Raw genomic sequence first — 15,481 nt, forward strand, 5'->3', positions numbered from 1 at the left:
ACATTAAAAAAAACATTAAAAAAAAAAAGCTGAATATTAGAATATTATAATTTTCACAACAGAAAGAAACATATTTTTATCAATTTCCATCAATTTTTTTATCACACAGCTTCAACAACAGAGCTGGAAGTGTTACTTTAATTTCATAAACATTGGGATCGAATATAGCCTCATTCTGACTTAAAATTGTACTCTTTGAGATTTTCCAGCACACATCATAGGAGGCAACTAGCAGAGTGACCCTTGGCAGAAATATTTATTACAGGTAGATCTAGCAAGATTGGCATGACTGATACAATTTTCTATTTTACATATATGTGTATATCATTTCTGTCCATTTATTTCAGACTTAATCCATGACAGACCTCAAGAAATCTGCCTCAGATCAGAACTGCCATTTATGAGCTCTAAATACATAAAAATTCACTGAATCACCGATCAAAACTGTATGACAAATATAACATCTTTAAATGGTGGTTATTTTCTATATGGACAAGAACAAAACAACAATTACAAAACTATGTACAGCAATATATCACAGATTAAGCACATATCACCTTTATGTATGACAGTATGGTCACTATATACACATTCATTATTAATATAGACACTACATCCTACTGTCAAACAGAATGAGATGGCAATGTTTCGTATAGTTCTCTTAAGTTTTAAGTCTGTTTCCTACAAAACTTCTGCTAGACACTTTTTAGACAAAGAAATTTTTCATTAATCATGCAGATGATTATAAGACTAAGTACTATTCTCTTTAATGCAAAGCAATGCTGTTGTTTTTGTTTTTGTGTTAAATTAAAAATATCAAAAAATGTTCATTGAACTTCAAAATGTTCTACTATGTTGCATTTTAAATTTAATGTGTATGTCATGGTGATTTCATGATACTCTCAATGATGTATCAATTAATCAAACATTTTAACTGTATACATTTAATTATTAATTCCTTCATTATTGAATTTATTTGTTGTACAGTATCCGATAAATTTATGACAGAGTAGGCCTACTGTTGTTGAGATTTGAATTTTCAAATTTTATTCAACTTCTGCGATAGGTCTGTTCTATAGCGGATGTTTTTTATCATTTCAATCCATGATTTCACATACTGAACAATGTCATTTTCACAATTTGCTCGGTGAAACTTTAGGCACCGATCAGAAATAGTAGAATAAACTGCAACGTTCAGTATCTGAGACATTTCCAGCATGTTTTTTTTAAATTGCGTATCATTTTTTGTATTGATCACTGCAGATAAGTTGTGTTACACCATACCAGGCTCTGTAACAAAATTATCCAAAAGTTTAATTCCCACACTTTTCATTTTCGCACGTGTTGTCTTCGCAATACCACAGAACACAGTTCCCAAGGCAGTTGTAACACAGTAAACACAAAGCAGTAATAAAAAGGATGCTGCAAATTGAACATGGTTTCCTTTCAAGGAAAAATCCTGTAAGATATAGTATGATGAACATTGCATGATTGTACAGGAGTGCTGGGTTCCAAACCCCAACTGGCTTGGGGATCAAAAGCACAGGAATTAGCCACTGCAAACAGTACATTTTTCTAAATATATCCTGATTTCTCAAAGTAAAACTTGTATCCAGTTATCTCTCCTCTCTGGCAGCTTTGTGCTTTAGAATAATACGATACAACACTTGAATATGTTACGGATTTTTCATATTTCAAATTATTTTCAAGAATATTATTTTTTGTTTTTCTTTTAATACAAAGCTAGCATGTCTTTTAACCGTATACGCGTTTTCAACATCATAAGAAGAAGACTCAGGTCAAGGTTTGTCCCTAGATATTAAACTTTAAATTGCCAATTCATAAGATCCTAAATCTTATTCAATTTTTACTGTTTTGCTGTATAAACTTTATACGAAACGAACACTTAAAAAATGGAAATAATTGGTGGTCTCTAACCTACATTTCCCAATATGTCATCAAATTCATGATCTTTGTGATTTTCTATGTACACAAGCGTTTACAATGGGCAAAAATAAGAAAAGAGGTTATTATTGATACTAATTGTTTTTCTAGATGCTCTTCTACCATCCCACATATTTCCTGATAGGCTGTTTATTTTAAATATCACGTATTTTCGCGATGTAGACCAAGAGTCAGTCCATGTACCCGACCTGACCATATAAGGAATAAGACAAAACACTCTTTAAGAAGACTGCTACCAATAAGTTTAATCCCAGTATTTATCAAAATTACATGTTTTTTTGTGTTTTTCTTCTTGGAATTACCAGGAATGGAACACATGACAACGATATTGTCACTGTCGCTAGTGTCAGTCTACCGTGGACGCCCAGGAATCGGTAACCGGATGCCTAGCCTGCGCTCTAGCCTTGGGATTTTCTAGCCGTCCGGTAATTGATTAATTAATGAATAAGTAATGATTTACTATAGTTTTAACTGTTATTTACTTAAGATATCCATACTTACCTGTAAAAAAATGTGTGAATACATACCAACGTATAAATTCATCGTCTCGAATAGATTACTGATTTTTCAGACGTCAAAACATGAGATCGTTGACATTCTATTTTTAGACATGATAAAACATTAATCGCCGAACGTTCATGTTATTTTGTAAAAAGAGATGTTTTCTAACGGCCTAAACTTTAATTGTTTAAACACAAATTTATAAATATTTATGAATGGAAAGCTTATAAAACAAGCAATTCATAAATTAATTTTGACCATTATTTCGAAATAAAATGGATTAATCATGAACGCTTAACTACTGTTTTCCTGAAAGTTTGGAACTGTCAACATCACACTGCCGCTATTGAAATTAAATGCCATTTAAAACAGTTATTCATCAAAAAATATTTGAAAAATTACAACATGAAAATTGTTAGTTTAATTTAGAAAATCCATTGAAAAAGTTGTTAAAAGTTAAAAATTCTGATCTAATAAAAACATTGTTTTGCAATAGATTTTAATGAGTGACGTCACGGCGATTTCCCCATTATTGAATTCAGCAAACTTTTGTTTTATCAGCTGAATAATGCAGTGATTCATTCAAGACGATTAAAAGTAAATATTTAGTATGTATTCACACAAAATTTTGTTTGCATATAAGTATCGATATCTTCAGTAAATAACAGGTATCATTACTTATTCATCAGGAAATCTATTACCGGACGGCTAGAAAATTCCCTGAGGATTTGCAAGCCGTCCGATAACCTGACGTATAGAACGCAGGCTAGGCGTCCGGTTACCGGACGGCTAGACACTTCCTATAAAATAACTCACTCGGGGTTGGAGACATATTGAAAATGAAGTTTATCAGTGATTTACGTGTCATTGTTATTTACTCAAGCAGTAAAACAAATTCAACAATCTATGAACACAATCAAAGTCTTAGATAAATAAAAGCATAATCTTAGAAAAACACAAATTTGATTAAAGCTTCCATTGTGGCAAACAAATTGCTGATTACTATTAATAACTTAACCGATTTGTGATCTAATTTTTACTTGGGATTAATGGATATAATGGATATAAAACTTCTGATTTCTGTGACTTGCAATATAATGTGTTTAAAACCACAATGAAAATGAGAGCAAATTTTTTAAATCATCTCCTGTTTTTGACAGATAAATTATAGTCTCCAGTCTTCAAATATCGTTTTCAATATTCATCTCTAGACCTTCCTGTCTAGAGGTCTGGTAACTGGACCCGTATTCTTTGGGTCTAGAGGTCCGAACCCTCTAGCCACTGCCAAAGGTTAAAGTTCAGTGTCACACTAAGGAGTCAAAGGTCATGTATGATCTTGCTAGTGCTGTCAGTTTGTTTTGTATGGACTTTTTGTTCTCAATGGGCTAAAATGTTTGAGTCATTGGACAGTGTGTGAACAAATAATTGGCTTGACATTGTTGCCATTTGGCCATCAACATTCTAGTTAAATTCACAGTGTTTGTAAGATTCTTGTACTGCATGCCCCAAATTTTACACAAAAAAATTGTGTTAAAAGTAATCTTAGAATTTATCAAATTTCTTTTCCAGAGATTGTGAGTGCATCTAAGGAAGAACTACAGGTGATCACAGTATCGGAGATTGTAAGCGAACTTATAAAAGCCCATGAACAGAACAAGGATGTTAATCTTAACAGGTGACATAAATGAAATTATGTTGACTTGTAAATGTTTATATAATTCGACCTCTGAGTAGCGTTGGAAAATACCATGATGTCTGCTCCTATAATTTAGTTTAAACAGTATTTATTAATATATCATGTACATAAATCACATACATACATAATTTGTACAATCAAATTTACAATCAAAATAATGTTAAGGATCTGAAGACAAGCTTTCATCGAAAACTTGTACAGACTGCAGGAAATTCATTTTTTATTAGCTCCAAACTTAAAATTGAATTGTTTACTTATTGTATCAGTATTATTTTTTAGGGTGAAGTCAAAGATTGCAAGTAAATATGGTCTTCCAAGTCAGCCAAGACTCGTGGATATCATTGCAGCTGTTCCCCAACAATATAAAAAGGTAATATAGTGCCAGCACGTATCAGCCATCCAGCTGACTTATGGAAGACTTTTTGCTCTGTCATTTTGCTGGCATTGCCTGAAATATTAGCAGGCATCTTTTGCCTGAAAATGCAGCATGAATTCCTAATGTTTCAAGTTAGCAAAGTATAAGAAAGAAAAATCCGTTACTACAAATGTGAAAGGAGAATATAGAAATCCTGTTAATAAATCTGTGTCTGTATATCTGTCCACCTCTCTTCCATTCATTCCCGCCCCCACCCCCCACCCTCGCAGGATGTGTTCTTGTTAGATTTTTCATCTTCTGTGATGAGCTTCATTGTCTGCTATTATCTCTTGTATATTTATCATTTTCAGGTATTACTACCAAAACTAAAGGCAAAACCTGTGAGAACAGCCAGTGGGGTATGTATGTACAGGATATATTAATAATTAGTTCTTAAAACACACAGTGTTTCTCTTCTGTATGCAAGATCCTGATAGTTACAGTTCCAGTACAAGTAAAGAAAACACTCGTCTTGATAAATTTGAATGTGAAGATTAGCGGGAATGTTGTAATATAATCGTAAAATGCCCATAAATGCCTTAGAAAGAAATTTAGACTACTAAGATCAATGAAAACTTGGTCCATGCGTCCCAAATTGTTTGTTTTTAGCTCAGTTTTTAGAAAAGAATGAAAGCTATTTTACTTACCCGGGCATCAGTGTCTGGTTAAAGTTTTGCATACAAGGTCATATCGTGGCCCTATTTGGTTGAAGTTTTGGCTGCAACTAACTGCCAAGCTATAGCTCTGATAGTTAGAACTACATGTATTACATTGAAACTTCATACAATGCTTACCTGTCATCAGGCCTACTGAAATAACCAAGATATCAAACCCCTGATTGAATTTAATTCAGATTATTGCTCTTTTTTTTTTTTACTTAGAAAATTTGGTTGAAGTTTTGTATGCAAGTTATTATCATTATAAAATCTGACGTTTGTTTTAAACTGTAATGAATTAATTCAGTTACATATTAAGTCTTGCAAAGTTGAAACTCTTGTTCGATGCTCAGATAGTCGAGAGCTTTCTGTGGTATGGACAGCTCTTGCTTTCATTTATCAGACAAATTAAAAGATACGTTACCTTTGTTCAAAATATATAGTTATTTGATTCCTCAAAACTACGTTGATTCACATCCTATGTATAAAGCTTGTCATGGAGACATTAAAGGAAGACAAAGCTGTTGTCGGTTTAACGTTGACTCTTTACTTTTGTAGACCGGAAGCAAAACAAGTGACGTTAAGGATGTCATAACATACAACAAAAGAACATGTTACATAGACGTATGATATATGATCATTTAATTCCTCAAAACTATGTTGAGTCTCATCCTTTTTATAAAGCTAATGTTTTTTATCTTGCAGATTGCTGTTGTTGCAGTCATGTGTAAACCCCACAGATGTCCACATATAGCTATGACAGGAAATATCTGTGTGTAAGTTTGCCGGCCTGTCTTGTCCTGCTTGGACTTGCCTTACCTTGCCTTGTCCAACCCTTCCATCCTTCTGAACCAAAAAGCTTTAATTATAAAAGAACAGTATACCGAAAGAATTGATATATTTTGACATAGATATCGGTAATGCTTAAGACTTTTTCTTTGACTTTGATAAGAAATATCATAATTATTTCAGTGGTTTAGTGTTCTGACTGTCATATTTATATTTTCCTTGTTAATTTATCAGTTTAAAAATAGGCTGGGTCCCTATTCATCAACATTAAAATTCTTAAGTTTCAAAACTTTCAAATGCCAAATATTTAATTTTTCATTTTTTCGTTTGTAGCATATTTATTCTGACGAAGTTTTGTTGAGATATTGGAATGATTAGGACTGCTGTAATTTAAAAGATTTCCTCTCCTACCTCATTAGGAGTATCTGATCCTGTAAGAGAATAAAACAGAAGTTAATGTAACACTGACTTTGTTATGAATTTGCTATAATTTGCTGTTGAAGACCTTTATACAACAGTGTGACATGTTTGTTTCAGATACTGTCCTGGTGGTCCAGATTCAGATTTTGAGTACTCCACACAGTCATATACTGGCTATGAGGTGAGGTATTTTTAACATATTGATAATCTGGTAATCATGCCTCATTCAGTGCAAGTTACGTACCTCTAGCTTTTATTTTGTGGAAATCATGCCCTTTTTCAGTAGAGAAATTTTGGTTTAAATTTTACATGTTAGCAAGTTTCTCTGAAACTTACAAGGGCAAATGCTTTTGAACTCCACTCAAGTCTTTTTCAACACGAGTTATCATGGGGCAGGTATCGTAAACTCGGCTGACATTGTGTTAGCATTGAAGTTGTATTAAGGTTATGTTTCTATTTGCAGCCAACATCAATGAGAGCAATCAGAGCAAGATATAACCCTTATCTTCAGACGAGACATAGAGTTGAACAGGTAACTATAACCCTTATCTTCAGACAAGACATAGAGTTGAACAGGTAACTATAACCCTTATCTTCAGACAGGACATAGAGTTGAACATACAATGTTCTGGAAGAGTGGGGCCGAATCGAATTTACACACATGAAAGTCAAAGGCCAAAGAGGCTATACCTATTTTACAAAATACTGATAAATGACTCTCAAGCTGTTTCTATTAAGCCTTTTATAATTTGGTTTAATTGCATATGTAAGAATAGAGCACTTTTGCTGTTGCTAGTTTCAAAATAAAGTGTATTCTCAGTTATACAGATTTCAGTGTATTCAGTATAAACATACATATTTATTTAAATTGAGAAAGATCTCACAACTTTCATTAACAGTGATAGAAGACTTGTTTCCTAAATTGTTCAGTAAATAAAATCAAGTGAAATTGTAATTTTAGTTACAGTATTTACTTAAAAAAGATACAGCTGCTGAGGCAAGTCAAGATGTGGGTTCGAGCCTCACTCGTGGCGTTGAATTCTTCATGTGAGGAGGCCGTCCAGCTGGCTTACGGAAGGTCAGTGGTTCCACCTGCTGGTGATGAAATAATGCATGGAGGGGCACCTAGAGTCTTCCTCCACAATTAAAGCTGGAAAGTTACCATATGTTCTTTCATGTGTCGGTGCGACGTTAAATCCAAAAGAAAAGAAAGAAAAAAAGAAAAAAAACAACTTACTATTGATATATGAAATGATAGGCATAGCCAGTCATATTGTACATTTAAACCTTACATAATTTTGCAGTTGAAGCAGCTTGGTCACAGTGTAGATAAAGTGGAGTTTATTGTGATGGGTGGGACATTCATGAGTCTATCAGATGATTACAGGGACTACTTTATTAGGAATCTTCATGATGCGTTATCAGGTCATACCAGTAGCAGTGTGGAGGAGGCAGTCAAGTATGTAGTTCTTTGATCAGTAAATAACACACATGTATTCTCAGTAAACCAGTCCAGTTGTTTCAAGTGGTTAAAATGGCCATTAGAACTGTCGTTGAAACTATCTAAATGTAATAACTATGCTGCTATTACTTTATCATTAGGAACCAAAGAGACAACAGGATAGCTCCATCATAAATTAAGGTGTCACTCTTTTATACTCCTGTTTTGAAAAAATGGGACATATGTATTGTACATACATCTTTCTGTCAACATTTTCTATTTCTGGGCTCTAAGTCAGAAGGTGTAATATCTAAAACTTTTAAACTTTACTTGATAACTAAGCACCAATTGGAGAATTGGTAATGTTTTTTGGGATCAGTAGGTCAAAGGTCAAGGCCATAGTGACCTGGAGACTGAAAAAGTTACGGGACTCTTAAGTCATAAAATTTAAAAGCTACGGCTTTTAAACTTTGCGCTTTGACTATGTACCACTAGAGGAAGATCAGTATTGTTTTTGGGGTCAAAGGGCAAGGTCACAGACCAGGAGAGTGAATATGTTTCCAGACTTCGAATAATAGCTACGGCTTTTAATCTTTACACTAGACTAAGTAATGCTTGAGGAAGATACCTATTGGTTTTGGGGTTACTGGCTCACAGATCACAGGGACATATTCCCCTCAGTCATCATTTTTATATGCCCGTTTTTTGAAAAAGAACATATGGATTGGTGTTGTCTGTCCTTCCATCAACATTTTCCATTTCTGCACTCTAATTCAGAAAGTACAACAGCTATATCATTCAATCTTTACAGAATGACTAAGAGCCTTCTTGTTTTGTGGTGAAGTATAATAGCTATGATTTTCATACTTTACACAATAGCTTTATACCTTTTGAGGGAGATCACTTAGAATTTGGGGTTAGTGGCTCACAGGTGAAAGTCTCGGGAATCCCCATTCTCCTTTTTTTGAACTCTCAACTTAGTTGAGTTCAGTTTCTTGATATTTTATCTTAGTATCCCCCATACACCTACACACATACCCCCAAATTTATTCAGTTACTTGTTTCCAAGTCTCCTCTTTCCCAGCCATCTCTATCCTAATCCCCTGCCATCCATCAACAAACTTCCAAAGTAATTGCTGATACCCACTTTAATGCCCTATCCCATTCTGCATTTGAGAGGCCAAGATCTTGTTTTACCACCTCCACCCCCCATATTAATTACAGGCACCTATAATAATATTTTATGCCCCTTTTTCACTGCCCTGTCATATTTGGCTTGTGAATGGATGTATTTTGCCCATTTAGATAGGGCTCTGAGTTTATGCTTAAAGCAACCTCTATATTTCAGGTACTCAGAAAGAAGTAAGACAAAATGCATTGGCATTACCATAGAAACACGACCTGACTACTGTCTCAAGAAACACACAAGGTAAGTTAGTATGTGCTGTTTCATATTTTTCATTGTATGCAATGTTTCTTTTGTATTCTTAACTCACTTCTTTTGATAATAGATCAAATTACTCATAGCTTTTGATGATTTTGAGGTCACTGGATCAAAGTTCAAGGTCATAGAGGCCATTAGTACAAAAAACATGTCCACCATGGACCATGTTAGTTAAAGATCATGGTCACTAACATGCTAAGTGGTCTGATGGACAGTAATTCTGTTCATATATGCTGAATCCCTTACAAGTATATTCACTCTGTTAACATAGCCATATATTGCTCTGCACAACAGTGCACTTCTTCTTTTTGTTGAAAAACATAGATTTTATGTGCCATTAATTGAAAACATCACCTTTTTAACTGCATATAACGGAGACAGAAGGTGCTTCTCATTAACTCATTAATACCTGCAGCCATATCGCCGCTTAATTACTGGTATCAATTTTCCGATACATTCCTGAGCCACTTATCAATTTATCTGCTTTGTATGCCTGTGGATTTTCACTGATAATCAATAATCGATAAGATCTAGGCAGCCTTTGATCAAAATTAGGGACAAACATCTGTTTATAAAAGATGAATAAAACTGAAATTTTCACAACTGAAACTACAATTTACGATCTAATCAATAATTTAAAATTTACTATTATTTTGATTTGCAAAATTGTGTTACAGGCCAACTGAAGTAACATGAATATGGAAAACTAAAATATTCAAGAAAGACTGGACATAGAAAACAACCATTTAATATTTGATTATTTTATTTTTATTCAAATATCATCTATCGCTATACTTTAAGCATATTACATTATGAAAGAACAAAATTATACTTTATTTAATAAAATTAAAAATACTGAATAAAAAAGAAAGATTCTGCGGTATAATGGAATGAGAAGATAACACATACAATACCTAGAAATAACTTTCTTATTCGGATATTTAGTGATGAGTATATTAAATGCTTTGATTGTTTCGATCGCTTCTGGGTTTTATAAATCTTTAGAGTAAAGTATTTTCGTTGGTTGCCTTTAACAGCAGTCCAATCGTTGGTACTCTTACAAACGTAAAATCACGTCACGCGGCATACAGTACTATCAGGCGGATAGCGCAATTATGCGATCCTCGGCATACACGCCTGTTACCTTTTGACGGATAAATACGACATGCGGTAGCCGATAAGAGTTAAAATGAACGCATAAAATGCGATCTGCGTCCTTAATGAGTTAAATGCATATATTTCTGTTGAAACATGCGTTCTTGGAAAAAATGCTGCCTGAAACATGTAAATGAAAATCAAAATTTATAGGCATTTGAGGTACAAGAAAGATACCGACTGCCACATAGTCCCCACAATAATTACATTGATGCAAGACACCATGAGTATTACATTGATGAAGGGCACATTGATAACAAACAAAAAAAAATTGTAAAAGTTGCTTTGTATGTTGTAGATCTATGTACTGTTGAGTTTCACAGTACCTTTTTTTTTACTGGGTTAGTATATTGTTAACAATACCATATTGTAGTGACATGTTGAAGTATGGCTGTACGAGGCTGGAAATAGGTGTCCAGAGTGTGTACGAGGATGTTGCTCGGGACACAAACAGAGGTCACACAGTGCGCGCTGTATGCGAGTCCTTCCATATGTCAAAGGATGCAGGATTCAAGGTGGTTGCACATATGATGCCAGATCTGCCAAATATGGGCCTGGAGAGAGATATAGACCAGTTCATTGTAAGTTGATTTACAGTAGACTGTTTCTGTTTTAGTGGCTTACTTGACAAAGTTGTTGTGGTTGCCGACTTCAGATCTGTTGCCCCTCACTGCTTCTATGCAATCCCCCAACATGGGTGTAGAATTCTTCCCTCAAAGGAAGCAGTTAAGCTGGCTCGTGGAATTAAGTGGTACAATTCAGGTACACGTCTTGCACCTGTATCTAAAATAATGTTGTTCACCATTCAGTCTAGATTTAAAGTTCCAGTATGACTTAACATGTGCTTGTGTTACTTAAAACCGAAAAAACCGTTTTGTTTTAACACTATATAATATTAATTGGTCTTGCTTATGGCAACATTCACAGTGTTGTTGCTTGATGATTTTGTAACAGTAATAGTAACCAACCTTAAAGTAATGGTAACAAAGATCACAGAGTCAGTTAATCACATCCCAGGCTTGATGCTGTTTATAAGTATGCTAGAACTTTCTATATTTTCATTTTCAGGAATTTTTTGAGAACCCAGCTTTTCGGCCTGATGGTTTAAAGATCTACCCAACTCTTGTGATACGTGGAACAGGTAAGGTTACATATTTGGTTTTTATTTGACGGAATGTAATGCATGAATGTCATTTTATGTTGTGACAAAAATGTAAGTTTGTTGGTTATTTTGTGAATACATCTTTAATGAAATATGCCTCTTTCATTGTTTTCATTTGTTTCTCCTACATAAATCTTCCTCAACACTGGTAGTACAGACAAACCCGTATTAAGCAGTTAGCTAAGAGAGTGACATAAACTGGCTGCTTAAGACAGGTGGCTTCTTAAAACTTTTAAGTCAGTTTAGAAACTGTTGACGACTGCCTAAGGCAAGTTGCTGTTTAATACAGGGGATTGCTAAAGCAGGTTCAACTGTGCTTGGATGTTAATTGTTAATAGTAAATGTAATTATGATTTAAACACTTCATTGTTTAGACAACCCTGTCCACTTGGCTTAATAGGGAGAGGACAGATCTGTGAATTGTGGTGTACTGAGTTCCATTGGCAGGTGAGGCGTATGTTTTCCGTGATAATTTAATGGAAATCACTATGAAGTCTTTTGTCCTTATCTGAAGAAGTTAGCAGTTACTTGTGGAGAAAATGTCAGTACTGCTACAGAAACTAGGAGCACTAGATATGTTAACAGCTCTCTGTTAATCAACAAGATCTTCCTAAATTTTATTTTGTTACTTGTATTTCATAGGGCTGTATGAATTATGGAAGACTGGAAGATACAAGAGTTATCCTCCTTCAACATTGATAGATCTTATAGCAAGAATTCTTGCATTGGTGCCCCCATGGACAAGGGTATATAGAGTGCAAAGGTATGTGACTTAAATGAGTGTTGTATTTTTACTATGACATATTATCAGATATGTGAAGATTTATTTTGGATTGGTTAATTAATGCTAGAGCAGGTTCAACTGTATTTGTCTTGCATGCCAAAGGAGAACCTATTTGAAGATCACAATACAATAGGAAAAGACGCATTTGTGAGAGAATCTCACAGTACTATCTAAAAATGAAACAGATAATTTGGTTAATGAGACATTTTCTTTCATTTACATGTACTAAAAATATTAAATGTAATACATAATGTTACAGAGATATCCCTATGCCATTAGTGAGTTCAGGTGTAGAACATGGGAATCTGCGCGAGCTGGCTCTCGCGAGAATGAAAGATCTGGGAACTCAGTGCCGAGATGTTAGAACTAGGGAAGTTGGCATTCAGGAAATACACCATAAAGTCAAACCATATGAGGTATGAAAGAGAGAATACTTACAGTTTTCAAACAGTGATATGCATTTGCTGTTTCAGTACTTACAGAGGTGATAAAAAACTGTATAATGATATTATGGTCTTAGTTATAGTAACTTTCTGTTTAAATGTAATTTTCTTATAGAATTTTGACTGTACTGCTGACAGTTTTGGGTAGGGGGTGCACTTAAATTCGTATTTGTTTGCTTGTCTGACCAAATATGTATCATGCATGCCTCAAAAATTATTTGACCTAAAGTCAAAAATTAAAGGAATGTTATGTAAAGTTCTGCTCCTTGGTTTTCTTTTAGGTTTCACTCGGACCAGACTTATGGAACTTGCCACAGTTAGAAATTTGTATATAGGACCTCTGTGATCTTAAATTGATAATAGATATATGATGATTTCAGGCAGAGCTGATTCGTCGAGATTATGTTGCTAATGGAGGCTGGGAAACATTCTTGTCATACGAGGATCCTGAACAAGACATTCTGATTGGTTTGTTGCGTCTCAGAAAGTGTTCAGAGGATACCTTCAGACCTGAACTGAAAGGAGGTGTGTCCATTGTCCGAGAGTTACACGTGTACGGAAGCGTGGTCCCTGTACACGCACGAGATCCTACAAAATTTCAACATCAGGTAATACAATTAAATTCCTGCCTGTATGTCAAGGAAATAAAATACTGTGGATTCATTTAATTTTGTGGGACAGAAATTTCATGGTTTTGGCCCTAATGGCTATTATCAATTTGTGGATATTGATCTTTGCTTCATTAGAATTTAGTTTCATGGATTGACATAACAACCCTACCCCACATGATAATTGGTTTCACAACATATACAGTTCAGTGCCAATTTGTTTGCAGGGTTTTGGGATGTTGTTGATGGAGGAAGCAGAAAGAATAGCATTAGAGGAACATGGCTCACATAAAATTGCTGTAATCTCTGGTATGTGCTTTAACATCTAATTGTCTGATAATATTGTCCTTAAGACAATTAGCTGCGAAATTTTAAAGTTTGTTCATATACTTTTAACTCTGTGTGATTTTAGTGGTAATTTTTCAATAAAGTTAAAGAACTGAGTGCTGTATATCTGCTGCAGGTCTTGACATACTCTTTGAAAGTAAGTCGTCTGCAGGACGAGCTGCCTAGAATTTTTGCTGGTTCTACTGCAATTTATTCTTGTTCTGTGAATTTTATTAACATCTTTGTTTTCAATGCAACCTAAAAGCAGTTTACTGTAAACAATTGTAGATGATTTACAAACATAATATTTAATGTATATTACAGGTGTTGGTACCAGAAATTATTACAGAAAGATTGGATATGAACTAGATGGACCATACATGTCAAAATCTCTTGTATCACCTGACAGTTTGCAGACTTGAAAAATAACATGGCCACAGATAAAATTTAACTAAAATTTTGGAAACACATCAGCTGTTGTAAACAAACTATATACAGGATACACCGTTCCTGAAAATGAAATGCTGTCGGGTCAAGAAAGTGTCATGTGATAAATTTGCCTTGGTGACATATTTCACTGTCAGTCTTGTGGCCAGATGTAGATCTAAGTGATAGGCAATGAACAGATTTGCAGATAAACTTTTGTTATTAAAGTGCTGATTCCAGTAAAATCATGAATATAACACCTAGTTTAAGTTTCAGACTTATTTATGTAATGTTAGTGAAGTCTCTTCAGCATTGGATGGTAGAGAAGTGCTTGAATGTGTTATCAATGTCTGGTAATATCAGACATGCCTGGTTTTTTCAAAAGTTGCCTGTGCTTCAATTTATTTGCACATGGATATACGGAACCACATCTTTTGGGGCAAGTTCACATCGAAGCTCTAAAGAAGTGTAGGCTGTTGTGTAAATGGTATTTGCTCCCACCAGTAAAGTAGCCGACCAATCAAAAATTGGGCCCTGGAAATATCTAAAACTGTTTTTCCCCGGCACACTGAGCGCTGTGATGAAAAGCAAGGAACCAGTAAACCCTGCCTCGCCATGGTGTTTGCAGAGTTCAGCTCTTCAACAGGGAAGGTACGATTGGTGTACTAATTTATACCGTTCAAGTGGGTTATCGAGTATAGAGTCGGTCTCTACTCTGCCCTAGAGCTTCCTTGTGAACTTTTCCTTGGTTTCTGTGTACTGGTTCCAGTTTCAGCAGACGATGAAATTACGTCTGAATGCAGAATGTGTTTCGTATCTTCAGAGCTCTTTTACTAAATATAGGCATTACCAAGTCAGCCAAACATTATCCTCTGTATACTAACAGCATGTTTGTATCCATGCACCATTAGTATATTTGCATTTTGACATCTCAGCTGAACACCTTCAAGGCAAAAGGTTGTTCATAAATTTGTTGTTTATTTCCGTTTAAATGCAGCTGTCATACACAGTATTTTCAAAGTGCAAACAAGCCCCTTTTTCCTGGCTGCTGTTACTTGTCCAACATTGAAAATATCGTATGTAAGTAAACACAGCAATATTCAGTTATCATCGTCATTTTAGCAGTACTCTAGGGATTCAGTGTAAACTGGTAGTAAACATGTGTGTATTTTAGAACCCTTTTTCCTTGTTCATTATGATTCCTGGTATAAATATATTCTCCAACAATAAAAGTTTTAATATACTTGCA

At 34.6% G+C, this 15,481-nt stretch overlaps 1 protein-coding gene across 1 annotated transcript; it reads left to right on the forward strand.

Annotated features, from left to right (window-relative positions):
* Positions 1 to 1,897: 1,897 nt before the first annotated feature.
* LOC123524594 (elongator complex protein 3) lies at positions 1,898 to 15,481 on the forward strand. Its single transcript, XM_053538702.1, has 16 exons — positions 1,898 to 2,026; positions 4,036 to 4,141; positions 4,442 to 4,532; positions 4,889 to 4,936; positions 5,939 to 6,009; positions 6,560 to 6,623; positions 6,906 to 6,974; positions 7,747 to 7,901; positions 9,232 to 9,312; positions 10,856 to 11,063; positions 11,551 to 11,623; positions 12,287 to 12,407; positions 12,688 to 12,844; positions 13,252 to 13,479; positions 13,707 to 13,788; positions 14,131 to 15,481. The coding sequence occupies exons 1-16, from the start codon at positions 2,005 to 2,007 to the stop codon at positions 14,226 to 14,228; spliced, it is 1,674 nt and encodes a 557-aa protein (XP_053394677.1). The 5' UTR covers positions 1,898 to 2,004; the 3' UTR covers positions 14,229 to 15,481.

The sequence above is a fragment of the Mercenaria mercenaria genome, chromosome 3, assembly GCF_021730395.1.
Source record: "Mercenaria mercenaria strain notata chromosome 3, MADL_Memer_1, whole genome shotgun sequence".
Lineage (NCBI taxonomy): Eukaryota > Metazoa > Mollusca > Bivalvia > Venerida > Veneridae > Mercenaria > Mercenaria mercenaria.

What these genes read in the sequence shown, in the direction of transcription:
- LOC123524594 (XM_053538702.1), top strand. Translation starts at nt 2,005, where the DNA reads ATGGGCAAAAATAAGAAAAGAG. An exon ending in CGAGACATAGAGTTGAACAG is followed by an intron (nt 6,975 to 7,746) that starts GTAACTATAACC and finishes ATAATTTTGCAG; the next exon opens with TTGAAGCAGCTTGGTCACAG. An exon ending in GAGATATAGACCAGTTCATT is followed by an intron (nt 11,064 to 11,550) that starts GTAAGTTGATTT and finishes TTTCATTTTCAG; the next exon opens with GAATTTTTTGAGAACCCAGC.